The sequence below is a fragment of the Diadema setosum genome, chromosome 22 (assembly GCF_964275005.1).
Source record: "Diadema setosum chromosome 22, eeDiaSeto1, whole genome shotgun sequence".
In the NCBI taxonomy this organism is placed as follows: domain Eukaryota; kingdom Metazoa; phylum Echinodermata; class Echinoidea; order Diadematoida; family Diadematidae; genus Diadema; species Diadema setosum.
Window position 1 is genome coordinate 29,144,505 of NC_092706.1, and position 25,052 is coordinate 29,169,556.

Consider the following 25,052-nt stretch of genomic DNA (forward strand, 5'->3'; position numbering starts at 1 on the left):
GTTGAGAGGGACATAGTGGGTAACAATATTTTGTCCAACAATGTACCAGGCAGGTACCAGGTGGTAACAGGTGGCAGGCACTTGGCAGGATTTCAACTCTAATCCACTATACCACAGTGGATAAGTGTTAAGTCTCACAGCACAAGGTTAAAAGAAAGCTCACAGAGTTGCTAATTTGCCCTTATTCACACAACTTATGATATGAGCAGGAAAGGGGACTATTGATGGCTTGAACCACAACGTACCTGAAGCGAGGGTCAGATCGGCGCCACACATGGTGCGTCCAACCTGGTTCTCTGCCCAGCAGGTAAAGGTGCCCTGGAGTGCGGGGACGGCCTTGCGGACCACCACCCAGTTCTTGCCCTCCTTGTCGTGACCGATCTCGATCAGATCTGTCGGTTTGATCATCTTCTCACCATGGAACCACGTGATCTCCGGCATGGGGCGGCCGGTGACAACGCACTCAAAGCGCGCTGTGTCGCCCTCTGGCACCTGCACCGCTTGGATGGGTTCAATGAACTTTGGTGCCTCCGGTTCCTCACCTGTTTGGACAGACAGGGACAAAAAGGAGCAAGAGTAAGCATGAGAAGAAAGTATATGCCTTGTCTTGATCTATCTTTTCTGTTGTCTTGTAGCCTGTACTACATCCAATACAGGAAACATAATACTTGTTCATCTGTCACATGAAACATATAATAAATATATCATACTGTACATCTATCACAAGAAACATATATATCTATCACAAGAAACATAAACATTTATCACACAAATCTATATGAGAAAATCAATTTAAAACAGTTGTGACTCCTGAAATCTAGGCCTACTGCCTTCTTGGAAATATCTGGGAGTCAGAAAGATGATGATAGAAAATGAGAGACAGATAAGTGTCTTCATATTATACAAAGTAATATCTAAGTAAAGACAAACAAGTGTGTAAAAATTGGTGAACATCCAATTCAACTTGTTATACACACATACATATATGTGAGTACAAACACAATGCACTACAGTTGCACATACAAATGACAATGCACATGCAGCACACACATACGTGTATACAGTTGTAGCAAAATAAAGATGAGAGAATCTGAGACTGAGTATTGGATTGATGATAGCTCATCTCAGAAATTGGTTAAATTCATTCCTACTGGTGTTTTCAGAGAGGACCAACAACGTACATTATAGCAGCTATATTGTGGCATGTGTCAGTTACCTGTGCAATTTGAATATCAGGTTGAGACCCCCTTTAATCAGTATACTTGTACTTGTGCAATACGTAAATGTACACTTGGATAGCAATGATAAAGAGTTTGCTGAAGATTATGCTCAGTATTGCCAGTTTGCACATGCAGTAGTTGTAAATAGTGGTATCAAGTGTTGTTATTAAACTCTTTTGTTTCAGGATTGGCATCATGCTTTCCACCAGAGCAGGTTACTATCACTGACTGGATTACAACTCTGTAAATGTAGCACTGCAATTGTACAAAGTACAGTATGTCAGAGTATTTTGTTATAGCTTGGTGCTGGTTCCAAACAAGATATCTTTGCACAAGGCTTGGGGCAGTGGGTTGGAACCGGATACAAACTTTGTTAGCTACCATTGATTTCACAGATAATTGGGCTATGTGAGGTTGTTTAGAACCAGTTTCCATGGTGATGAATGACTGTGATTTCATACTTCAATACTCTACGCCTATGAATTTGGAGTGAATGATTAAAAAAACGGCACGCAGATACAGAAGTGTCCTCCAACTTTGTAGCATGACACTGTTAGAGTTAACCACTAGCCAACAGATCTAGGCTGAGACTGTGAAAGCCTTTGGAGACTTTCGAATATTGGAAGACATAGGGTTTAGAATCAGCCATAAATAAACCCATTAATTATTCAGTGCATTAACTGCTCAACAAAAAAGGTATTGGATTCATTCCTTTGTATTTCCAACTTTTTTAAAGTACTCAGTCATCTAGTAATTACATGTAGATTGTATAGAATTGGCAAGTTTCTATCAAAGAAAATTTATTACTAGTCAGAAGTCTTATATTCATCTACGTACATGTACATGTAGAACTTGATGCTTACTGGACCAGAATGTCTTGGAAAATTCAAGAAAAATTAACTAAGTGATACTTGACTTGTGGAATAAGCTACTGCTAAATATGAATCTTTTGTCCACAGAATTTTTGGTAGAGCTTATGGGGATTTCCATTGTCTTGTATGGAATGGGGTAAAATAGAGGATAGATACATTGTGTGTGTGTGTGTGTGGGGGGGGGGGGTTAAAATCACCTCCGTCAACCTCGTCAAGATCCAACTTTGGGGGGACAGCCTCATTGTCAACTGACGGAGGGTTAGTCATGGCATGCTGACAAGTGGGAGGGTGGTGTTCTGAGGGGCGGCTGCAGACATGCAGGAAAGAAGGGGTGGGGATGGTGATGGGGGACCCCGACCATGTGCGGATCGTGTGCCTGTGCCAACCCCCATGGTCACCAGGAGATGTGGGCAATGACGACACCGGTGATGATGGCGACGATGATGGTGATTGCAACAGTGAAGACGGTGACGACGATGATGATGATGACGATGTCAGAGGTGACAACTCTAAATAATCTGCTTTGATATGAGAAAACAGTCCTTCTACACATCTATATCTACAGGTATGATCAACAGATGTACAGATACAAAACTGGCAATAACAACAAAGATGTTTGCAATGCAGCAGTATATGTTTACTTTGTGAACATTTAACATGCATCATGCATACAAGTCATGCTAGCAATACGTGTACATGTACATTGATGTTTTGTTTAATTAGCAAAACAGAACGGGTAAAAATAATCATAACACTCTGTCTGACATAAAGTTAAATTGTTATCCAGTAAACTCAAGAAAAGTTAACTGAATGTGAGTGAGGCTTCTCATTTTCTACAGATATTAAGGACACAGATTATTTGTTCTTCATTACCTTGTGTTAGATGTACAACATACAATTATTCATATCATATTTAAACCAGAGATCATTGTAAACCACTTGATTGGGAAGCTACATTGATCGCAATTAACTACATTTATGCAAGATGTAATGTAGGACAACATTGACCACAGTATGATTTATTTGCACAAGAGGATATATACATGTATTTTTCTTTTGGCTCTTGGGCTAGGGGTATATAGTGCATCACTTGAGCATTTGAATCAATTTTAGATCAATTCTAATAAATCAGTCTTTAAAATGATTTTCATTACAGACACACACTAACCAAACAAAAACATGTACATGAATATTGCCACACATATAAATCCGTGGATATGAACTCTTTGAACAGAAAATACACCCACCCCTGAAACTTCCCCTCTCCAAGAAAAAAAACAACAACTAAATTATTATTATCAAATAACATACATAAAATCAACAAATATCTCAAAAAAAAAAAAAGATATTAAATCAATGAGGAAACAACCATAGATGGTAACTTGAAAATTCCACAAATTTGAGACGAACAAAGAAGGGATTACACATTCATTGCACTATCCTACAGCCATCTAATCTAGTGTGGGTCTGTACCTTTGGAAAATGGCGGCTGCTCAAGAGAAAATATCAGCATTGTAAGCATTACAAGGAGAAGAAGTATTGGATTATTGTTAGTAATTAAAAGCCAACATTCATACATGTGTACACTAACACGACAGTGTTGATCAGTATTGTTTATTGAGGAATTTAATTTCTGGATAAGTGAATGTCAATCCTCGTGATATGCAATAACTTTTAAAAATTAGGATAAGTTACATGAGTTTCATTTGTTATGGTGCATTATGTTTTGATAAAAATCTGTGTTCATTGTTGCGCTTATACCGGTGTTCCCAATCTCCAAGTGAATATGACACAAGTTTTAAAGTACAAGTTAAACACACACACACACCCTTCATTGCGTCATCAAATAACAAAAATCACAACATTATTCACAAAGACAGAACAAACACTTTGTATAACCACTCATCTTCACACAGTGAAAAGATTACAGCCCCCATCCATGTCCAAAATGTCCATGAGCAAGTCATAGCTGTACGGTGTCTGTGCAACTTATGAAGTGTGAGTAGGTATATAAAAATAGTATTACACATTTAACATGACTGAGTTAATGTGTGTCTTGAAGTACACAGCACATGCATAATGAAGTACTCTGTAAGTACAGGTACTGGTGAATGTTACTGTCCGGAACAAAACATACAATGTGCAGTCAGACATGAAATGAGCATGTTATGAGTGAAGTAATCACTAAAAATGGAAACGGGACTCCAGATCAATGATGATCTTTGGATTACTCACGTGTGACCTCCAGGGAGACGGATGCCACTGCCTTGCCCTCCTTGTTGGTGGCAACGATGCGGTATTTTCCCTCATCCTCCGGTTGAATGTCGGTGAGCTCCAGAGAGAGATGGTAGAGATGGACGTCGGCGTACATGCTCATCCGTCGCCGTGGAGTCTCCTCCACAGGCTGGTCGTCCTTGAACCAGGCGATCTGTGGCCGGGGTGCAGCGATGAGGCGGAACTCGAAGCAGACCTTCTCCCGGCCGCTCTCCACCACCAGGCTCTTGGCGACCGTCATGAAGGCTGGCTTGATTCCCTCACCTTCCTCAATGGTTGACTCCCTGGAGGAAAGGTGACAATTATTGAAAAGAATTTTAGCATCATCCGAAACAAATCTCCTCATACATACATGTAGGTGTACAAATCATTGTGAACAGATACATGTACAGTGTATATCCCGGTAGGAGAAGACATTTTCTTGTACATCCCATAACCACAGAGAATGAGATTCTTTAAGAACAATAAAAATTGTTATTTCCTTTGTTGATGCAAAACAATATTTAGAATCTGAATTTATCCAAAATGTAACCACCCATCAACACTTCACAGGTACAAAGTTGTACAATGTACATTGTATTTTTGCACCTGTTTATTAGTGTGTTTGTGGAAAGCAGTTTGTTAACACTTTGTGTGTTAAACTGCCAATTGACACAGAAAGCCTTACAGCATTGTACATACTGTCCAAAGTCCCTGGCATAGAAAGGGTTAAACTTTATCACATTCGACACAAAGTCTGTACCTTGATAGACTCTTTCTGCTGGGTGCTCCATCACTCTCGGCATCGGACAGAGCGACTGAAAAAAATAAGAATATAAAATTGAATGAAACATAGTGCTTTGTATGGGCATTCCTGAGCACATCAATACAGAAATGAAAAGTTGAATTTGAATTATGATACAAAATGTAATAACAAGCATTCCACCCTCCCATCCCCCAAGAAAACAGCATAAAAAAACATTAAAACCCACTAGCATCACAGTAAGAAAATGGGTTGGCTGGTCAACAGTCTAAAGAATATTGGCTTCAAAGGTGGTTGCAGTCGAGCATATACCCAAGATCTATCTTTATCATCACCTCACATACAATACACCAGTCCATGTCTCTTGCCAGTAGCCGTCTACACATCTGATTAAAACTCATGTAACAAGCTTGGGAATGTTAATCATTAACTGCAAGGGTGGGCCCCATAGATTCACCTTCAACAAGGAGCTCTGCACTGGTGGAGGCTGTTCCTGCTTGGTTCTTGGCAACGCAGGTGTATTTCCCCGAATCTTCGGGGTAGACCTCTTCAATCGTCAGCTTGGCTACTTCGCCATCATACTCCATCTTAAACTCCTCCGTGGCTGGGATCGGGGTGCTCTGACGGAACCAGGCGAGGGTCGGGGTGGGTGTGCCCTTGATGCGGCACGTCATGGTGATGGGTTTGCCATCCTTGGCTTTCATCGTCTCCAAGGGTTTGAGGATCTCCGGGGCAACCGCCTCGCCCTCGAACGGAGTTTCTGGGTGGGTAGAATGCATGAGTGCTACATGTGGCATTGTTTTTATTTTGTATGCGAGAAGAAATGAGGAAAGCCAGAAAGCAAGAAGGAGCGCAGAGAAAAGAATCCAAGCATGGAGGAGAAAGGATGTCGAGAAAAGAAAGTTCAAGGTGTACAGAGCACATGAAGGTCCAACAATTTACAGTGGATGATAAATCAAACAGCATCATTTAAGTGGGCATGACAGAGGAAGAAAAATACACCATCAGAATATTTACGAGAGAAGTTTGAATGTAAGAAAAAGTAAGCAAATATCATTTTTGTTTATATTTTGCAGAATGAATATGCAAGAAAGGTTGAGAAGAAATAAAGTTTAAGTTGCAATTTTTTCACCAGTTACAAAGCCAAGTTGAATCAAAAAGATGATGAAAGTTTTGCCATAGTTCAAAGAGCATATTTAATATACCAGGCACACCGGTAGCGAAAGGAAATTGCGTTTTAGTCAAGACGTTGCCCCAAAGGAATATAACATCCATATTTGAAGGAGCCACAGAATTAAAACAGGAAATGCCAATCAAGAAGCGATGGATGCAGAGTGGAAAGAAACAAAACAAAATGAGAACCATTAGTCCATATCATATTCAATATTAAAGACTGTATATTGTATATGACAAACTCTGATATGGTCATTCTATTAAATCCATTGTCTACTAGAACCAGATGAGGCTTGTGCAGTACATACAATGTACATGTACAATGTACAGTGTAGTCGATTGGAACTTCAGAATATGCTTAGGCTGTATACATCATGTATATTCACTCATAATCACGTAGATATACGTTAGCTTCTAAAGCAAATAAAATAAAATAAAAATTCATCTCTTCAAACGCTTCATTTACATTTCACCCTCTTCTTTCTTGAATACTTTCATCACATACATATGTACAAATAACTTCTTTCATCTCAAAACAAACAACACGACACTGTTCATTCAATAGATTTATTCAAATGCTCTGACTTCCTTTGCATGGTTTGTCTTTAATCTATATCACCCTAGAGAATGCATATTACAAGAGACAGGACCTCTTTTTGTGAGCAAAGAAGACAAACAAAGAATGGATGCGTATCCACAGCAACAACATCCCCATCCCACAACCACACCCAACCTTACCATCAATGGGCATCTCCTTGACTACTTCTTCGAGCTGGCTGCGCAGGTGATCATCGTACTGGACAGCAGTGGCCAGGTATCCCTTGGGCACCCATCCTTCCTCTCCGGTAGCGTCACGCCGCGCCATCCACCACTCGCCGTGGGAGTCGTCCAGGATCGTCAGCTGCTCGCCTTCACGCATCGACATCACCTGGTCTGACTCTGCCAGGTAGTTGCCGATGGCGATGTAAGTCGTAGCTTCTGAAAAGCAGAAAGAAGTAGGAAGCACATGGTATATGTGTGGAGCAGAATATCAAGTCAAGACCCTAGCTCATACCACTCCAAAGCCTGATTATTTTTCTGCTACTGTAAAAGTGGATATTTTCATGCAACTTATTTTTCGCACTCGGCTGGGTAAGAAGAGTTTCGCGCATGTTTTTAATTCCATGGAATCAAGACATCAACTACTGGAACATATGGCAAGCAAAAATATTTGTGTGCTTTTATTTTCGCACTAGTTTCTGGTTGTGCAATATGCGCAAAAATTTCAACACCAAGAAAATTTCCACTTTTACTGTAATTGGTTGCAATCTTCGAAAACAGTCTTGAAGTCACAAAGTGGATCTACATGTATGATGATAAAACTACCGGTATCTCTTTATGTGCCCATGCACTTAATGTAGTTGTATAACTTGTTAAAAAATATCAACAGCAGTCACCTAATTGCCCCCCCCCCCCCCATACTTGACCTTTATAATAGGATAGACAACTTAGGGTGAAAGAATGCAACATTTCTCCACAAATGTCAAAGTGATACAATATGGATTAGACAAAGTACATGTACACCTGTATTTGGATCCTATCATCCAAATTCACCAACAGTTTCTGGACACCTCTGCCAATCACTGAGATGAGTACAGTGTAAGCCAGTGGATGTGAATACCACAGCACTGTGAGGGTTAATGCACAGCTGCTGGTCTTTTCAGTGATGTAGGGGATTGGGTATCAACTACATTGTAGGCACAAAAACTTAAAATCTGACTAAAATTCTGACTATTGCAAATTTCTTTATGCATGCTGTGCTGTTTTATCCCTTCTCTATATACTCCAAGTGCTGATTGGCACAGAAAATCCCAAAGCATGGTACACACTGTTAAGAGTCCCCGGCACAGAAAGATTTGAATCATACATTGTACTATTAAAGATTGTGCATAATTTGATCCCTTTGTAGCCTACAAGGCATAAATGAATATAAGTTTTGATTGTTAGAACTCAACATGGCTGTCACATTAATACATGCTGTAGTTCAACCATTGTGTGTCCAGACAAGAACAAACTTGTAGATACAAATATGTGTACTTGACACATACAGTTGTAGATCTCTATTGCATGGACAAGAGGTACAACTTTTGTATCTGCTTATAATTCATTACTGGTATGAGGTGTGTACGTACCACTTGGCTCCACCACCATCACCGTTTCCACTGTCTCAGTTTTCTGTAAATAAAATTGAGAGCAATTAGTCACTTCATGAAAGTACCAGACTGATAAAAAGGAGGGTTGTGAAATGAAATGCACCCTTTGTAAAAGTTGAAAGTGTCATGACTGACTGCATAAGATGCTTGAATTCTTTGAATGATTGAGAATGCAAATACACTGTACTAGTCTGATCATTTTTGCTATGCATTTGAAAGAAAAATGAATCACTAATGATAACAGACATACACACCATGGAATGTTCACTCGCTGCAAATACAATTCAGATCAGGTAATCAGCTTCTTTTGATCTCTTAATTACACTCTGCATGGCTCAAAATATATTGCACTGGTGCAAAGTATCACATTAAAGGGGAAAATGCTCATAAGAATTAGTTTTACTGGCTTCTGCACTCTGAAATCTATGCTTAACCAGGTTGATAGCTTTTCAATGATAAGCTTTTACTCACCACAGTCTCAATAGGTTTCTCTTCAGGCATCTCCTATATCAGAATTGGATTTAATCAAACACACCGTGCAAGTATTAATCACACACATATAACATTTAGACATAGACACATTCTGTAACAGGAATATGAGACTTATGATCTCACTAGGATTTATGAACCCTCACAAAACTTGTTAATAGTGCTGTGCAGATGCAACATTATTGGATAAAGCTGCAAAAACCAAAGCCAACTGACAGCTACATGTATGACTTATTGGTTGCAGGAAAGACATTAAATATTTGTAGAGTACATAAAACTTTGAAATCTCAACTACATTTGTACACCCTGCCCAACTTTCAAAATTGCAGACTATTTTAAAAACTTACAACTTTTTAGCTTTTACAGAAGCATGAAACTACTAAAAGGTGCTTTGAATTGACCTAGTGAATTTATTATGCTCAATCTCCAGTACACTAGACAGCATCTTAATCCAGAGCAAATTATTTCTAAACCATATTTGTCTAAGGGCTGGAATTCCTACCAAAACAGTTATACATCTAAGCAAAAAAGTGAGAAAAAAAATGTTACATCATTGAAAAGAGATTTTCAGAAATGTCACAAATAAGGCTATCAATGACTTCAGCAAGTTTTTGTGGTGATGAGTCACAAATGTTGAAATATGCAACTCACTACAGTGTCTCTCCTTACTCATTTCTTCTAACTATGTAAAGCAAAGAATGTCAATCTATTTAAACAAACAAACAAAAAGTTGGGTTTGTTGTTGTTGTTGTTGTTGTTTTTTTTTTTTAGAAAGAGTAGTGTGGTGGAGGGACAGATCCTTCTTTTGGATTCCCATTTCTGTCTAAAACATTTTATTTTCAAGCAATTACTGTGAGAGCATTTTAATGATACAAATATATTTCTCAGAGTTATAAGAACAGTTTGATTCATTAGGTTATCATTCCAGAAATATTATGAAGTTATTTCCTGTGGTCTTGAGGGACTTTAGTATAAAGAAATACAACAAAAAACAGCAATTGACTGACAAATTGCCCTTCATCAATGTAAATAAACACCAGTTATTCAGTGTTTTAGTAGTAGCTGTGACAAAAATCATGGGCATAGACCTACATACTCATATTGGACTGGAGCAAATGACATCCTGATTGTTAGACAGGCATTACATCCTAGCATATCATACAGTAGCAATCAGAAGGTTGTTGGTCGAGTACAACTGGCGTACATTTGTATATGTGTATGCCCATGATTTTTATCATGGCTGCTACTAAAATACTTAATACATGTAATTGGTGGTTGGATATATTGATGAAGGGCAATTTGTCAATCAGTTGCAATAATGAACACCTTGATGCAGTAATCATTAATTTGAGGAAAAAAATCAACAAAAAGAGAAGAATTAAATAGGGTTGATTGTGTAATCCACTCATCAATTGTAAGGTGAAGGTTAATCTACGTGCTCTGTTTCAAAGAATTAGTTAAATGGTTGAAGACTAGTCCCGAGTACACTCGGGCAGGTGTTTCTAGAAATGTGCATCAAAGCAAAATGAGCTCGTCCTCAACAGGTTAAGAGAAACAGGGAATACACACAGAAAACAGCAAGAAAAAGGAAAGTGTTGTCTTCTGGATGAAAGATTACATCAAGACAGAAAGCAAGTTCTCCAAGTCATACCTCTTCTTCCACCACAGTCTTCTGGACCTCTTGGGTTACTGTGACGACCTTCTTGGTTGATGACACCTCCACCTCTGTGTCTACCTCTGTGGAGCTCTCCTCTGCTCATCAAAAGAAAACAAAAACAAACAAGAGTATGAGTGTAGTGAATAATACGCTGAAGAAATCATGTCAGAAATCAGTGTTAAGCTGTCACCTGCAATTTCAATCATTTTTGCACCTATACAAAACAGCTTAATGAAGCATGAAAATAGTATCTCCTGATCATTGATCACCAAAGTACAAAAAGGGTTGAATCACGAAACATCATTTCAACAGAATCTTTCAATGAAGAATCAAGCTTCACGCATGAAAGACAATCAGTATATTCTGTTGATCACAAACTGTAAATTCCAGTTTGAGTATGCTCAAGTTTAAACCAGAATGGATTAAACAAGTTTTGATTACATTCAATACATTGGTGATGAATGTGCATACACGTACTTCAACAGACCATACAGAGAAGACAGTAGCAAATATCTAGTATGTCTAATGAATGTCAACCATGTCCTGCATTTGAGTACACTATATTAAAAATTGCATTAAATAGTGATCTTTTACCAATCCACAATATTTTCATAATCACATCTTCTCAGATACATGATTGTATTTTACAAAACTGCTTTGACAAATTTCTAAATCCAATGCTTACAAGTATGAGAATGAGTTATGCAATGTATTGACCCTACATGTACATGTGTATGTGGAATTACAATACAACAGGAGCACTGGGTGAGGCAATATACACAATGCTGATATTATCTTCTCCATGAACAAAACATTAATTTATACAATGTAATCATATTTACACACACAAAATTGCTCTTTCTCTGCACTAACTTGAGATGAGAGAAGACAATTGGAAGAAATGGAAATGGGAGAATAAACAAGAAAGTCAAGCTGCAATAGAAGAATCACAACAATATCAATACATAATGAAAAAATGCAAAAATGAATCCACGTATACCCGTGCACAACTTGAAAAAAAAAAATAATGACATACAGGACAATAATCACTGTGATACATGCATTCTCAACAAAGATAGCATGGATATCAGCACATCTCTTATAGCAGTATGGCCTGGCCTTCAGGTTGGGAAAAAAAAAATGATGCAGAAAGAGGAAACATGCACACAAAACTGATAACTTATTGAAAATCGCAAATCATACACATATCTATTTTAACATCCACAAAGGAAACCAGAATGTGATTCATACGGACACTTGTAAGACAAAGACTGGTATTACCCCCAGCATTCTTTTACTTGCACTTCATATTATTATTATATGATATCATTAAACAACCAATATCTGATTAAAAAGATTTTAAAAATTGTTTTAAGAAATACTTGCATTAATATTAATCTGAACAAGAAAATGCAGCTACATGATTTCATTTTCAATAGTATTTTATTACATCTATTTATACAATTCAACATATTCAGATCTATGCATTTAAGCCATAAACTATAAGTTACAACTACAACTGCAATAATATCATGGTGGCAGGTAAGCACAGTTCTTAGATTTATCTTTAATCAAAAAATTCTCATTGCACAGAATAAACCTCATTTGGGGCATCAAATGCTACCCACATCAGCATCTTACAGCTGTTCACACATTTTTTAATACGCAGTTTGGATGAATATATTCAGTAAAGAGTCTTTCATTGCATAATCACTGGGATTTATACAATTATTCTACCACTTATCATTAGGAAGCATTCTACTATTTACAAATGAGTCCTGACTTTAGCAAAACTAAGTTAAGTCAGATAGCTCTATATTTCTGTACATTTATGTAAATATTGAAGTTTAATGTTTTGATGTCACTACAAGACGATGAAAAGAATGTCTTATTCTTTAAAGTGTGCAAAAGTAAAGAAAGTAAGAACAAGATGCATGGGACATTTAACACAGTGACAGGACATTTTTAACAGCAACAGTTTACTAATTATATACAATGTGTGATGAAACAAAATAATCTGGTAATTGGTAATAATCTATTATATCAAGTGGCAGTAAGAAGATCTCAAAATGACTGCTAGTTGATGAATGCAAATAAGACGATCTCACTATTTTGACAAGTTTTATGCATGCACCGAATGACTGACACTACTCAAATGGAACAATCACAAATGTCCATGCAAAGTCAACCATGCATATTTTGAACACAAGCATATGCCATGGCATGTCTGTGGAACTACGATCATTCACTAGAACACAAAATAAGAAAACTGCATCAAATGATACCAAAAGAACTTACAATGGAATAGTATGTGTTCACCAGCAAAGATTGAACTAGTGCAATAGGTCCATGCAAACTCAGCTATGGATGCTTGAAAATGAAACGGCACAATGCATCTGTACAGTCACATTTACCTCACGACAAGAAAACTTGAGAATTACACCAGACAAAATTCATTTGAAAGGCAAGGTGAGCCTTGATAAACAATGATTGAACCGAAACTTTGGGGCTCATGCATCAAGGTCAGGAGACATTCAACATAAACATGGGACCAACCTATGACAACCAGCTTGGCAGCACAGGTTGCTATGCCAGCCGGGTTGGTGGCCCGGCACTCGAAGGCTCCGGAGTCTTCCGGGAAGGCCTCCTCCAGGGTCAGGGTGCAGACACCGCTGTGTAGCGTGATGGTGAACTCTGGGCACTCCTCCGGCACGATCTCCGCCCCATTGCGGAACCAGGAGACCTCCGGGGATGGGGTCCCCGTGACAGTTGCCGTGAATGTCGCAGATTGTCCGTCCTTGACGATGATGGAGACGATCGGCTGGGTGAACTGAGGGGGTACCATGATAGTGATGGCAGCCGTCTCCTCCTCGGGCTTCCTGAACTCCAGCTCAATCTCCCGTGGCTCGCGAGTGTCGGTGACATCCATGGTTACCATGGCTTTTCCTCGCTCATCCAAAGCAGGCTGCGGCTCCAAAGTGATGGCAACCTCCTTTGGCTGCTGGTCGACCACCTCGATCTCGATGATGCCACGGTCTGGTTTTTCTGTTGGCTTCTCTTCAGCTGGCTTAGCTTCTGTTTATGGTTTCATTGCAATCAGAGCACTCTAAATATCCCTTACTAACTATAAAATGCTCTACATATACAGATATTTCATACTTTGTATCATCTTGGATGATGTTTCTGTGAAAAGCATAGACACTAGACTATCATATTGTCATCTATTAAAAAGAAATGTCTTATAGTACAATGTGTATATTGATAACACAGGAAAATGAAATAAGAGAAAAATTAAGAGGTGCACGTCAAGCTTGAGTGACATGCTTGCAGTGCGAAATGTTTTTACTATTGAGATTGAATGTATCACATCTTTCTTTTCATGTTTATTTGTTAAATGAGAGAAACATACAGTACATGCAGGTGTCTTAACTGCAAAAAAAAAGAAGATATTTTGAAATTCATGTTTGTGTTCTACACACAGCTTTCACAGTAGGTGAAGTTACTGAGGACATTTTGACACAGACAAGAAATTTTGTGCTTTGTTACAACCTGGGGGGTGTTTCATCAACGTTTGTCGGCGCTGACAACTTGAATCACCATAGTAACAGTCAGTGACCAGAGCATCTCAGCCAATCAAAACCAAGGATTTTGCTGAAATTGGTCAGCGCCGACAACTGTCGGCGCTGATAAGCGTTGATGAAACACCCCCCAGGTCATTAGAAAATTTGATGGCAAGAGTGATTATCTTCATTGGCAATTAAAGGTTCTGCATTAGAATATATCCTGCAGGGATGCCACTGAAAATGAAAGGGAGAGTCTGAAATACATCTCCATGAAATTACTTTGTAATTGAAAGGGCCTGAACTTTGATAGTTTGCTACTGTAAACTTTCATAGGGCCTGAATTAAGATTTTTCCTGAAAACTGGCTTTATTGATCCTGTAAGAGAGAGACAGGGAAAAGGATAAAGTGCACAAACCTTCGACAAAGAGTTCCGCTGAACACGTGGCCACACCAGCCTCGTTGATGGCTTTGCAGATGTAGACGCCCTCGTCCTCTGGTATCACCTCCGGTAGGAAGAGGGAGGCAACGCCCTCCAGGGAGTAGGCAATCTCGTACTCGGGTTCGTCCTTGATCTCCGTGTCATCCACGAACCATTTCACCTCGGGGCGTGGTTTGCCTGTCACCATGGCGATAAACTTGACCGGTTCTCCGTCTCCGGCGACGACCGTCTCGATGGGCTTGACAAATTTGGGCGGCATCACTTCAGGCTGGTCAGCGAAAGTGGCCTGCTCTAATTCTTCGGCAAGGAGTTCCTTGGGAGTCTGCAATAAACAGAAAAATAATTAATTTTTGACATAAACCTACAATTTTTCAGCTTGAATTCAATTTCCAACATCTCTCACAATAATTCAAGAAAGAAAGAGTGTCAAGATTAATATCTTCTGAACGGAGCCAGGTTAGAATATGGTATACATGTAATCATATTTCAGGAAAGTGAAAATGGGAAATTTTGAAAAGCTAAATAGCCTCACATTATTTGAAATCATTGCCTAGCTCATGAGCTATGCCATAATGCATGACATTTCTCTGAAAGATATTTTTGAAACTGGGGGTAGACATGTCTATTGTTGTCCAAAATTAATAAGATCAAAATTGACTAATGATATATTATGAACATATACAGTACATTGTACCTATAAGTCACCTGTACGGTCTCTCCCTTTCCTCATTCAGATTTGACAACATAAGCAAATACAATGAGTGCATCAATAGATTAACCATCTGTGTGCTTTGAGTACCAAATGACACAGAAAACCCCATAGCATTGTACACACTGTCCAAAGTCCCTGGTACAGAAAGGGTTAATACACAGCAATTTCAGGTAGATGGACACAGTAACAAATCTGTACCTTCTCCACCAGGATGGGCTGTGTGAGCTTGTCGGTCTTTTCCTCAACCTCGGGCTGGAGCTGCTTGGTCTCTGGTTGTTCAGTCTTGGGAACTTCCTCCACCGGTTTCTCTTTATCGCCCTTCTCACCAGGAGATGGTGGCAAAACTGTCACACGAAATTGATGCAGGTGTACAAAGAGAGTCACTCTACTGCTACACACTTATACAACTGTTATTCCATTAATAATGAATGCTGTATGTAGATAAACATATGGATATATGCATAAATATACATTAATGATATAAATATATGTGCATAATGTCTTAGAGATATAAGACACAAGAAAGCATTTCTTTCCCCATTTCTTTCTGCACAGAGCGCTTAAAATTAACAAAGGCTGGTAAAAATACCAACATGTTTGCAAGTGATGATGTCGTACATTCATGTATAATGTGGGTGTGTCTATATGTGCTGCTTGCTCCCTTTACATAAAGACCTCTTCAAATACAAAACACAAACAAACAATTATTTAATTATCAGTAATCACACACACAAGTTTTCCTATAAATATATTTTTAAACTTCTATGCATTCACACATACATGCATTTCCAGTGACATAAAGTCACATCAAGTAATTAATGCAGAAAACATTTCTTTGAAGTATTCATATTACTAACATTAATGTATCATCAGATTTAAACAACTTTTGAAGCAACTATATACACTGTAGTGATTGACAGTTTTCATATTTGCATACTTCTCTACAGCAAGAAAAACTGTGTTTCTGTTGTATCAAAAGGCTTTTGTACTTATACTCTCATTGGCAGTAAATATCTTTAGTTTTTGATCTTGATTTATTGTTTGTCGCAAGCAACTACTAAAGTACTGATGTCTATTAAATCAAAATATGCTACCAATTGACTGGTTAAAAAAGCAGAAATATGGATATCTTAAAAATGTTACAAAATGAAGACAATGTGAAAGCAGATCCCATCTTGATAGAAATAGATAAATATATTTCAATGTTAGAATACAATTGGGAGGCATTTGTACTTATTTCAATATAGTTAGAACTTTATACATTGTACTATTCTAAAACAAAACAAAACCAAGAACTAGTAAATAGTTAATATTGTTATCATTTCTGGCACCATCCTACTTTTGCTTATAGCCTACTTCAGCATGCCTTACTAAGCAAAGTAACATCATGTTAACTGCTACACAGGAGTAGTAGATTCATATGTCAGTATAAAGTAAGGTTTAGTGTACATGTATCTACAGTGCATATTGCATTGTTGAGAAGTTTGAAGGGAGAGAGGCCATGTGATTTTTTTTTTTTTTCTGCAAGATATTTTTGAAGAAGAAAGCAATTTGTCTTTCCAATATAAAATACATATCAACAAGAGAGGCAGCACTACCTGCTAGTCTTTCCTCACTGGTATATGGTGCATATCTAACCCGTTGAAGACTAGTCTCAAGTACATGAATACTCAGGCTGTTGTCCATGCGATATACATGTATGTGTTACACAAAATTATCTCATCCTCAATGGGTTAAGTACCAATTCATGGAATTGAAACGGTTGCAGAATATCATGGTTATCACCTCCCAACGACATGCCAGCATAAATTTTCTTTCTTCATATATTTTGATGTTTACCCCAACCCCACCAAAAAAACAACAACAACAACAACAACAAACAAACAAACAATATTGGTAACAGAATACTTCTGCTATGATTGTACTTGCATAAAGTGAAACCCAGCTCCAATCCCTTTAACCTGTTCCCCCCACAAGGTTCTGACATCCTTCATAATTTGTGCAGGCCACACCCGGATCCCATAATTAAGGTGTAAATTAACTCTTTGTGTGCATTGAGTACCAAATGACACAGAAAACCCCATAGCATCATACACACTGTCCAAAGTCCCTGGCACAGAACAGGTTAAGAGTGGACCATCTGAAAGATCTTTGCAGTGGAGATGAAACATTTTGGGTATTAGCTGGCCCCTTGAGCACCTGATTAAACCCTTTACCTCTGAAATATAACAATTCCTGTATACTTAGTATAACGGGTACACCCGGTTTTCATAACAAGTGGATTAATCAAAGGGTGCTGGTATCGGATGGGCTCTACCATATTTTTCATGTTTTACCACCACCAATGCCCATGTCACCATGCAATCGATTCTCTGAAAATTTAGTTAGTGGAATACTGGTGTTACAGGATTGTATAACATATACCACCTGTTGTTAATAGGGTGGTCCGTCTACCATGAACATGACATAGAATACATGGTACCACTACACAAATATGAAGGAAGAAAACATAAGGTGAGAATGAGAATGATGATTAATATGGTTGTTTTTATATCTACTGCAATAAATATTGTTTCACCATTGCCCCATGATATTCTCATTGAGTTTCCGGTCTTAAAAAAAATCTTGTAGAAACAAGGAGTTACTAAATATGTATTGAATTATATCCTCTCTATAGCTCTCACTTTATAAAACTTTAAAAAGGGAAATATCTTGCCTCATTTGCTCTTCTCTGGGTCTTACGTGTATCATTGAATAAAAACTCATTTAGATATTTAATTTTAAATGAAGTACTATGATAACTTCTTTTATAATTTTCCCCAATTTTCAGGACACTTGAATACTTAGTGTGTGCGAGATTATTACACACATAGAGAACCCATCATGCGGTGCAATCATACCAAAATGCTATGTAGATACACTGGAAATCTTCACTTCTTTGTTAGATGTAAGTCTCTTGTAATAGCTTTAGCCTGTTGTATCACTTTGCTATTGAGTGCCTCACACAAACTCACACTATTATGTCTGAAGTTAATTAGTATCTTTGACCGGAAAATTTAATTTGATGAAAAGAAGCATTCTGGAAATTTTTTTTTTTTCACTTGTTTCATTTCCTCCCTAACAAATATTTAATGCTCAACAAAAAATGATCCTGAAAAACTATCATGGCTATATGCAGATTCAAATGGTACCCACTTTGTGTGTACAAAATAAACTCAATGCATTTGTGGGACCATGGTCACATCAAATGCATTCATTTGTTCTTTTCCAAATATTAATGGCACTAGCATCATGTATGTGTTGAAAATGTATACTTCAGTCTTCAGGTCAGGCAAGCATAATATTAAATGTGACATAAAATAAAGACAAAAGAGGAAAATCATGGTGCTATAGTTATCAAGATTATACATAACTTTTGTTCAACAGGTCCAACACATATGTCTTCCCAAATCCCTTGTAAAAATATGTTAATTCTAAATAAGTGCGTGTGTGTGTGTGTTTGTTTGTTTGTTTGTTTTTGGTGTTTTTTAGGGGGTGCATAAACACTGAAGGTTACAACATCACTTGATATCATGGAGGGTATATACACTGTACATCCATGAAGCGTTTCGTCTTAGCAGTTCAAAACTATCATTGAAGTGCTAGACTAAGGCAGATAAAAGTGCAGTTATAATCTCTGGGACCACATTATTGCAGCATACACCAAAACATTGTGTGTGTGTGTGTGTGTGTGTGTGTGTGTGTGTGTGTGTGTGTGTGTGTGTGTGTGTGTGTGTGTGATGCACATAATTGTAAACATATAAGTGACAGCCAAAGAAATGAATATATGTGGGTACAACATATGACAAAACCTGAGATATGCACAGGTATGGACAAATGATACTACAGTAACAGCATGCATGTGTGAGATGATATATGGAACAGTATTGACTGGACATGGAAAACAAAGAAAACCACTGTACTCAAACCTTTTGACACAGAGTCATGCACATCCTGGTCTTCCATGGGTACAGAGTCTAAGAATTCATCCAAAGCATGCACTGATGCCCCACGCGGTGTCTCACCAGGAACATCTCCACATGCACTGGAGGGTTCCTGGTTCAAATCCTGCTTAACAGAAGCAATGTCATCCAATTGCCCAGAAGAACATGGTGAGAGAGGGGTGTCAGAAGCAGATTGGGACTGGGGAAGAGAAGCAGCAGGGTCAGACAGATTTGGGAGTTCTGCAGCCGGAGCTGAGGAGAGTTCTAAGCAGCTGTTGGAGTTGGAAGAAATTGAAGCATCATCAGGCCATCTCGACTGTCGAGGGCGTTCACTTGATTGAGTCTGGTCTTTGCTTTCATGGCTGGAGTGGGAATGCTCATCTCCAGGGCTTGCTGCATCTTCTGAGGAGTCACCTGACTCTGTTTCAGAGGAGCTACTTGCTCTGACAGTCAGGAAGGCACTGGAAGTAACAACACCATGAGGATTGATGATCTCCACCATATACCTCCCTTCATCTTCGAGCCGGGCGGAGTTGATGACAAGTTCGATGAACATATCCTGAAAACGCATTACCTGCATGGAGACATTGCTGCTGGGTGCCAAAGGATGACCATCTTTGTACCACTTCACATCTGGTAGAGGATTCCCACCAACATGGCACTGGAATATTGCCAAGTCTCCCACTTCCACAACCATATCACTAAGTCCCTGAGAAAAGTGTGGGTCTTCCGTCTCATCTTGCTTACTATCATCTGTGAAAAATGGCTCTGAATCAGTTTTTGTGGGTGTGAAAAATGATGGATAGCGCTCCTCTATCTCCACTGAACTATCGAGATCGCTTTGCTGACTTTCAATGGTAATGCCTTTGGAAAATGACCAATCTGAAGTTACAATTTCTCTGTATTCTTCCCTTTTATACAGGATGGTGGAGTTTGATGACATAGCAGCAGTGCTGTGTACTTCCACAACTTCCCTCTCTGTATGCTCTGTCACAACAGGTGTCAAGCGTTGGAGATTTGCATTGCTCTTTGTGTCTCCGTTGTATTGGGGAGCTTGAATCAGCCCTGGTGAGGCCTCGTCCATCCCGACATACCGAATTTCCAGAACAGCTTCTTCTTCAATAATTTCAGCCCCTGATATGATGACCTCTCCTAATTCATCTTTCTCTGATTCATCGCTATCTGTGTAATGTGTAAAGTGCAGACAGTCATCGTATTCCTGGAGGAGGTCTACCATGGGAGTCCTCTCCACATGGAGATGGCTTGCACCAGGAATGTAGATGATATCCTTTCCTTCCTCCTCTGCTAGGTCATCTCGTCCATCCTCCACGGGAGAGCTCACAGCATCTCTCGTCTCGAAAGGATTTGCCTGATCCACCTGGATGATATTGGCTCTGATCAGTGTTTCTTGGCTGCCTGGCTGTGCTGCAGATATAGTGTAAGATGCCACTTCTGATGCAGCCTCTGTGCTGTCTGTTTCCACACTTACCAGGTCAGAGGGCACAGGATGTGACTGAACCTGTGGCTCGACATCATCACCACTGGAGAAGAGGATAGACTCGTAGTCTAGCTGCAGTTCCCTTCCAGCTGGTATCACAGCTCGTGTTGCCTCAACCGGCTTTTCATCAACATTCACTTTGTCATCTTGCATTTTGTGAGATTTAGCATGTTCATCATTTTCTGCCTCCTCCGGTTCTTTCAAAATGAGGTCATCTTCATATTCTTCAAGAAGTACACTAAGCTTTGCTCTGGGTGGAGCTTTGAGATTTGGCGAGTGAGTTTCACACTGGATGGACTCTGTCATTGGCTTCGGAGAAGGCAGCATTTCCTCACATTTTATGTCATCTATTTCATCTTCTGAACTCCCATGTGGATCAGTGATATCAAGTATGAATGAGGCCTGTAAGGGGGCATTGTCATCGTCTGGTGTGGAAACAAAGCGAACATCACCATTTGCAGAAAAGGATGGAAATGAAACATCTGATGCAACACTACACTCAACAAGCGAGTCTGGAATTTCGCTGTCATCCATGTCAATCTGAGTGGAACTGTTTCTTGATTTCTTCTTTCCTCCTTTCTGCTGGTGAACAGCAAACACTTCCCTTTGCTTTTGTGGTTCATCAAAGTAGACTTGAACACTCCTTGGCTTTGGTGCCTGAACTTTAACTTTGACAGTGACATATTTCTTTTCTGGCTCATCTAGATCAGGCTGGTTTGAAGGCATTTGTAGTTCTAGCATGACTGGTGAAGAAGATCCACTTTCACTTGAACTTTCCGGCCTTGCAGCTGCAGCAGATTCTACACTCTCTTGGATTCTGCCCACAGGAATCTCAATTGATGTTACAAATGGTTGGTGTTCCCCTGTGGCTGTTGGTTCTGCCATATCATTGTTCAACTCAGCTAAGACCTCAGCTGAATCATTTTCAGGATCTGTGTCCTTTTCTGAAGTGTTTCCAGCTAAGTAATTCTGTGAAACAGTATTTGGACCATCATCAGCTTGAAAGTCCCTGGCATCAATTTCAAGTGTAATGTCCGGCATTACCTTTGGGGCAAGCATTACTGTGTACTCTTCCCTTTTCAGGGACAAAAATTCCTCAATAACTACTGGCTCTTGCTCATTTGACTCAGCTTCAAGAACTGCAGATTGGGTCTCAGGAGCAGCACTGACATCAAAAAGAGCTTCATCTAAGTCACTCTCTGTGAACTCTTTCTCATCAGAATACACTGGGGATTCCAGAGGTTGCCTGGGCTCTGTCCATTCCAAGTAACAATGCAAGATTGTGGGATCTGGACTGGCTGTTGTTATTTCAATCGGTGGTATGTCCCTTATGTCTTCCTCTGCTGGGGATGTGTGTGATTCAAGTAATGTTGTACTGTGCAGGGTAGTGCCATCCTTCTCAGTTTGAGAGTCAGGTGTGCTGCTAGGAGGAACTTGGAATTTAGTGCTAGGATACACTGTATCAGCAACAGACACAACGCCAAGAGTTACCCCATCTTCAGTGTGTTCATCCTCGCTTGAAGTGATAGGGGATGGAGCTCTAAGGTTGGGACCTAAATCAATCACAACAACCCTGTCTACAATGTCTGATCTGTCATCTTCTGGTTGAGTTTCTTGTGCTTCATCTTTTTGATCCTCTTCACGAGTCTTAGGAGATTGTTTCTGAAGTGAGGATTCTTCCGGAACAACAATCTCTGCATGGAAAAGATCAGTAGGGTCCATTTGCAAATGGATGTTTGAAGGAGAATATTGTTCCCCTTCATCTGCACTATCTGAATCTTGGCGCTGTTGCACGGGAAGGAGCACCTCAGTTGCAAATAAATTGCTGGCCAGCTGCCCTTCTCCCTTGAGCTCCTGTGTTTCAGCATGACATCGCTCAGAGTCACTCTCGGAGTCAGATGAAATGGATCTTGACCTACATTTCTCTCTGAATTCCAGCGTTACGTCTACTTTGTCCTTTTCAAATTGCTCCCCTTCACTGCTGTCCGAGCTATGGTGTTCGTTGCTGTCTTTGACGGGCGAGGCAACTTGACGTTTCGCGGCAACTGCTATGTCAAGTAGCTTGCTTGTCTCTGTACTTGTAGGTACATGCGCTGTACTTGTAGGTAAAGGTCTTTCTGTATCATCACCAGCACCTTTATTTCCATCACTTGATTGTGAAGATGTGGATAAGCCTCTTGACAATGTCACTGGCAATGTACTTACAGAAAGGGGTTGATCATCATTTCTTTCACTTGAAGATTCCAGGTTGTCTTGCCCCATGACTCCCTCAGTATCATTTCTATCCTGATGTAAAGTTGCACCATCCTCATCAAGGTCAGCACTCCTCCGGGGTTCCCTCCACTCCAGCACCTCTTCATAAATAAACACCTCTTCCTTTTTGGTGATTTGCACAATTCCAAGTTTATGCTTTGCCTCCAGAGACACTGTGAATTCATGCCAATCTTGCTTGGGACTAAGTGATGGGAGTGCAGCTGTAGCTGGAAGCACAGTTTTGTCCTCAGTCTCAGGGTCTCTTGCAGCTTGTGGGGAATCATCTTCCTCCAGCATCCTCTTCGCCTCTTGCAAGAACTCTGAATACTTTATCGCCTTGGTTGGGGAAGGAGCTATACTCTGATCTTGCAACAGTTCTTCATAATCATCTTCAGAGGATGAAGATTCTCTCGATGACTTCTCTTCCCTGATTGGCTCTTCTGTCTTAGGAGACACTACAAGCTCTGCATAGTCACTCACGCTGGGATTTGACAGATCTGTATACTCGTTTTCAGGGCTGTCAGTCCTGTGCTGTACATGAGGTTCACTCTTCTCGGATACAAACACTTCATCATCATCATCATCATCTCCCTGGGATTCTCCTGATTTGTCAGTCACAATGACTTCTAGCAAGAGTTTCCCTGTCGCTGCTGGCAGTCCATCTAAAATGGTATCGTCCTGAGCTGAGGCGACAGGAACATTTGTCCTGTTGCCATTTGTCATTTCGTCTTGCTCAGATTCTGCTTCACCTCCTTGAGTGTCTGTGTTATTATCTGATGTGGTTGAGGCACTACCAGATGTTGATGTGTAGGACCTATCAAATGGCTCTTCAAACTTGGGTTCAACTTCAGGTTTTAGGAGATCCTGCATCTTTTCTTCAAACATTAGATGGTTTGTGTGCTCCACTGTCTCAACAGATTCCATGGTAATCTCTTCTTGTACTTGGCAGGGTAGCACTTCCTCTTTGGTGTCTTTCGGCTCTGCAAGATGTGGTGCAGCATTGTTATTTACTTCATTGTCCGCCACACTAGAATCATCAAATGGTTTTGCATGGTCATTGTCAGAGGCAGCACAAGCTTGCTCTCCATCCTCAATAATGGGTGTCAATATTCTCTTACCATCCCCATTGATCTGAACGTTTTGACCGATGTGAAAGTATTCGTGATTAACTGGCTTTGGCATTGATGTGTCATATTCACCTGAAGTGGTCGAGTCTTTGTCATCCTCATTCTCTGATGCAGAGAGCGATTCCACATCCTCCTTACTTGTCGGTAAATCTTTGGAAACAGCTGAAACGCTCTCAGGAAAAACGTCCAGTGGTGTTTTCACAGGCACACTGCTGGGAGGAATATTTTCTTTATTGTCTGGGATTTCTTTGCTTTCATGATCATCATCACTTGATTTGTCATCACAGACAGTCGGCACAGCCTTCTCTAGCAAGACATCCAGGGTCATCCTGTCTTCTGGAAGATCGGTATCCTCCTCATCACTGGATGAGGTAATGTCACCTCTACTGTCATCAGAGCTGGATGACTGAGATTCCAAGCCAACATCAGGCTGGTGCTGAACTTTTTCATCCTTTCCTTCCTTGGATACATGTTCACCAGCAAATTCAACATCTCCTTAAATATGGACCATGTAAAGAAGCATGCAGCGCAAGGCAGAGTGCGGAGAGGACAGATTGTACCAGGGAAATGGTGTGTTAGTGTCGTGGGAGGAAGTGTTGTGGGAGAGAGAACAGAATAAAAAACAAGCACAGCAAAGTCAGTGAAGGCATTCAGAAGAAGAGCCAAATCAAGGTTAATTTTTCATTTGTGAGCCACGCTCTCTTACAGAATATATAAAGATTTGAAAGAAGACTACTGAGCTGTTTTATTTGGTATTCTCAGCAACTGCCTTTCCTTGAAGCACGCATGGCACTATAATTACCACGATTTGGCAATTCTTATGCAACTTTTCACAGAAAACTCACTAAGACTTGGAAT

The 25,052-nt window shown here is 39.8% G+C and overlaps 2 protein-coding genes across 2 annotated transcripts in view; both read right to left on the bottom strand.

Moving 5' to 3' along the window:
• The window catches only part of LOC140245281 (myopalladin-like), a 39,637-nt gene extending 35,710 nt beyond the window's left edge, over positions 1 to 3,927 (bottom strand). The window contains exons 1-3 of the mRNA XM_072324865.1: positions 3,921 to 3,927; positions 2,290 to 2,610; positions 246 to 542 (exon numbers count right to left, since the gene is read on the bottom strand). Coding sequence (XP_072180966.1) covers positions 246 to 542; positions 2,290 to 2,610; positions 3,921 to 3,927 — 625 coding nt within the window. The remainder of the gene's footprint in view (positions 1 to 245; positions 543 to 2,289; positions 2,611 to 3,920) is intronic.
• Positions 3,928 to 19,215: 15,288 nt separating this feature from the next.
• Positions 19,216 to 25,052, bottom strand: part of LOC140245282 (uncharacterized) — a 34,517-nt gene continuing 28,680 nt past the window's right edge. The window contains exon 5 of the mRNA XM_072324867.1: positions 19,216 to 24,689. Coding sequence (XP_072180968.1) covers positions 19,216 to 24,689 — 5,474 coding nt within the window. The remainder of the gene's footprint in view (positions 24,690 to 25,052) is intronic.